This window comes from Achroia grisella, unplaced genomic scaffold (assembly GCF_030625045.1).
Source record: "Achroia grisella isolate CSIRO2021 unplaced genomic scaffold, CSIRO_AGI_Agris_v1 utg1110, whole genome shotgun sequence".
Classification (NCBI taxonomy): domain Eukaryota; kingdom Metazoa; phylum Arthropoda; class Insecta; order Lepidoptera; family Pyralidae; genus Achroia; species Achroia grisella.
In genome coordinates, this window is record NW_026712580.1 from 298331 (window position 1) to 301661 (window position 3331).

Below are 3331 nucleotides of genomic sequence, written 5' to 3' on the forward strand. Positions count from 1 at the left end.
GATAGTTAGAAACAGAAAGGGGGGAGTGACAGTTTGAATGAATCCTTTTTAAACTGTTAAGTGTTGCCATTACAAACCGAAAATATATACTACAAAATATTTATATTTATTTTAGGTTCAAATTGTCTTGAACATAGTTGGGGCCGGGCCAGGGTTGGTGCAGTAAATTTGTTAAAAGAAAAAGATATTCTAAGTTAAAAGTATAATTGATTTAAATGAATAATGAGTTTTCTTTTATTGTCCATCTATAGGAAGTGGACATAATTTTCTAAAAGACCTAGTGTATATTTTATTACCCATTTTTACTTCAGCAACCCTGACTTTATCATCAGGTCCCGGAAATATTTTAACAATTCTGGCCATGGGCCAATTTAAAGGAGAAAGATTATCATTTTTTACAATGACAAGATCTCCAACTTTTAAATTATTATGTGGATGCAACCACTTTGGCCTGCTCTGCAATTGGGTCAGGTAGTCACGCGACCAAGCTTTCCAGAAATCTTGCTTTAATTTAGAAAGAATTTGCCAAAATTTTAATTTACTAATATCTTTATAAGAATAATCAATTTCAGGTAAGCTGGTCATTGCCGTGCCTATTAAAAAATGGCCAGGTGTCAAGTATTTACAATCAGAGATATCTGAGCTCATGGGAAGCAAAGGTCTCGAATTAAGTACTGCTTCAATTTCTGTAATTACAGTGTAAAGTCCTTCAAAAGTTAAAGAAAGATTCCCCACAATTCTTTTAAGATGGCTCTTAACACTCTTAACCCCGGCTTCCCAAAGCCCTCCAAATTCAGGTGAGTAACTAGGAATAAATTTAAATGTTATATGACTTTTAGAACAAAAATTTTCTATGTCATTTTTATGAGCTTTTTTAGAAAACAATTCATATAAGTCTTTTAATTGATTTGAAGCACCTTTAAAGGTTTTCGCGTTGTCGCAATATATATGAGTAGGCAAGCCTCGTCGAGCAATAAAACGTTTGAGACATGCCAAAAATGCTTCTGTGGTGAGGTCACTTACCAACTCAACATGGATGGCTTTACAAGCAAAGCAAACAAATAGCGCTATGTATGCCTTACTAAGAACCGGCTTTCTACTTCGTGGAATTTTGATGCTGAATGGACCGCAGAAGTCCACACCCACAATTTGAAATGGTCTGTTAGCTGTCAGCCTATCTTGTGGTAGAGACCCCATTAATTGTTTAGAAGCTTCTGCTTTCAAACGAGCACACTTTATGCATTTATTCACCACCTTTTTGACCTCGCGAGTTCCACTAATAAGCCAATATCTTTGAGATAAGGAGCTTAATACAAGCTTTGGACCAGCATGTAACAATCTAAGATGTTCTCTTCGAATTATGGAATGAGTAATATGAGAAGATTTTGGAAGTATAGCAGGGTGCATTTTATCAAAGGAAATATTTTTCGCATTTTGTAGACGCCCTCCTACTCTGAGAACACCAGTTTGATCTAAATATGGGTAAAGATTAGCTAAACCAGATTTAATAGGTTTTCCCTTTATCATTGACTCTATGTCCTTATGAAAGTATTTTCTTTGAATACACCGAATTACTACTGAGAGTCCGTTATAGAGCTCTTTAGGCATCAGCGAACCACTAAATTTTTCTTGACTGAGACAGTTATTTTTAAAACGTAAAATATAAGAGATGACTCTTTGTAATTTATTAATATCAGAAATTTTTTGAAATAAATCGAATACAGATGGATCTATACAGTAGACATTCACTGATAATTCAGGCTCATGATTTACTATGGGATAGCTACAGTCGGCAGGTGTATGGCAAAATTTATTATTTATTAAATCTTTAGGACCATGCCACCACAAATAATTTGATTGCAATTTATGTGGATCAATTCCCCTTGTGAGCAAGTCTGCAGGATTATCAGAAGTTTTTACATATGACCATTGAAAATCTTTAGTTAAAGAATTTATTTCCTTAACCCTATTGGAAACATATGGATTCGCTTTAATATTGGCCATTTTAATCCAGGCTAATACTATCTGTGAATCGCTATATAGAAACACCTTTAACTTCAATCTTGTTTGCAATATGGTGCTTACTCTGTTTACTAATTTTGCTAGTAACAAAGCACTATTAAGTTCTAACTTTGGAATGGTTATGGATTTATTTAGAGGGGCAACCCTTGTTTTAGAACAAAGTAAGTTACTAGAGACACTAGAATCAGAATTAAAATTTCTCAGATAGAGACAGCAGCCAAATGCCTTAAGAGAGGCATCCGCATATCCAACTAACTCTACATGGAATAGAGTATTGGTGTATATGACTCGTGGTATTTTAATTGTTCCCATTGAGTTGAGATTAAATAAAAATTTATTCCAATGATCAATTTGTTTCTGGGGCAATGTATTTATGATTATCATAATTTAACGCAAAGTCCCAGTCAATCTGCATAGACCATAGCTCTTGGCTAGTACCACTACAGGACTAATCAAACCTAATGGGTCAAAAATTTTCCCAATAAAACTAAGAATTTTTCTCTTAGTTTTCATATAATAATTGTTTTCAATGATAGGACTTGAAAATATAAATTGATCTGGAATGACATCATATTTTATACCCAGAGTTTTAACAATATTATTTTTATGTAAATCAATTTTTTCAAATTATTTTTTATTAGAAGGAACATCATGTAAAACCTGAGGACAATTAGAACACCATTTGTGCAGCTCGAATCCCCCTATTTTTAATAATTGAATTAATTGAATTTTAATTTGTTCAAGCTGCTCTAAACTATCCGCACCACATATAATGTCATCGACATAAGTATTAGAAAGCAGGGCTTGTGCAGCTTGTGGAAATTCATTTTTATTTTGTCTAGCTAACTCTATAAGGCATCGCGTGGCCATAAAGGTGGAAGCCTTCAGTCCATATGTGACAGTCTGAAGTTGCAGGATAGAGATAGGTTTTTTGGGGTCATCTCGCCACAGAATATTTTGAAGACCAAGTTGATGTTTATTTATATTTATGGCTCTAAACATTTTTGTAATGTCACAGGTAAGTGTGTAACAATATGTTCTAAACAACAACAATATGTCAAAGAGTTCATTTTGGACCACTGGGCCATTCAGCATGACATCATTTAAAGAGATTTTGTTCAAAGATGGCATACTTCCATCAAACACAACACGCAGCTTAGTAGTTACACTGTCCTCTTTAAATACGGCATGATGGGCCAAAAAATAAACCGGTTCGTTATCAAAATCATAGGTACTGATATCAACAATTTTGGCATGTCCCAAGGCAATATATTCCTCGATAAATAATTTATATTGTTTAAAATACATA

The 3331-nt window shown here is 33.8% G+C and overlaps 1 protein-coding gene across 1 annotated transcript; it reads right to left on the reverse strand.

The window, feature by feature from the left end:
* Window positions 1-234: 234 nt before the first annotated feature.
* LOC131849394 (uncharacterized) lies at window positions 235-2004 on the reverse strand. Its single transcript, XM_059199466.1, has one exon. It carries the CDS (start codon window positions 2002-2004, stop codon window positions 235-237), a length of 1770 nt encoding a protein of 589 aa, XP_059055449.1.
* Window positions 2005-3331: the final 1327 nt, after the last annotated feature.

Bases quoted from the DNA above. Each gene is read 5' to 3' on its own strand.
- LOC131849394 (XM_059199466.1), bottom strand. From the start codon at position 2,004: ATGGCCAATATTAAAGCGAATCCATATGTTTCCAATAGGGTTAAGGAA.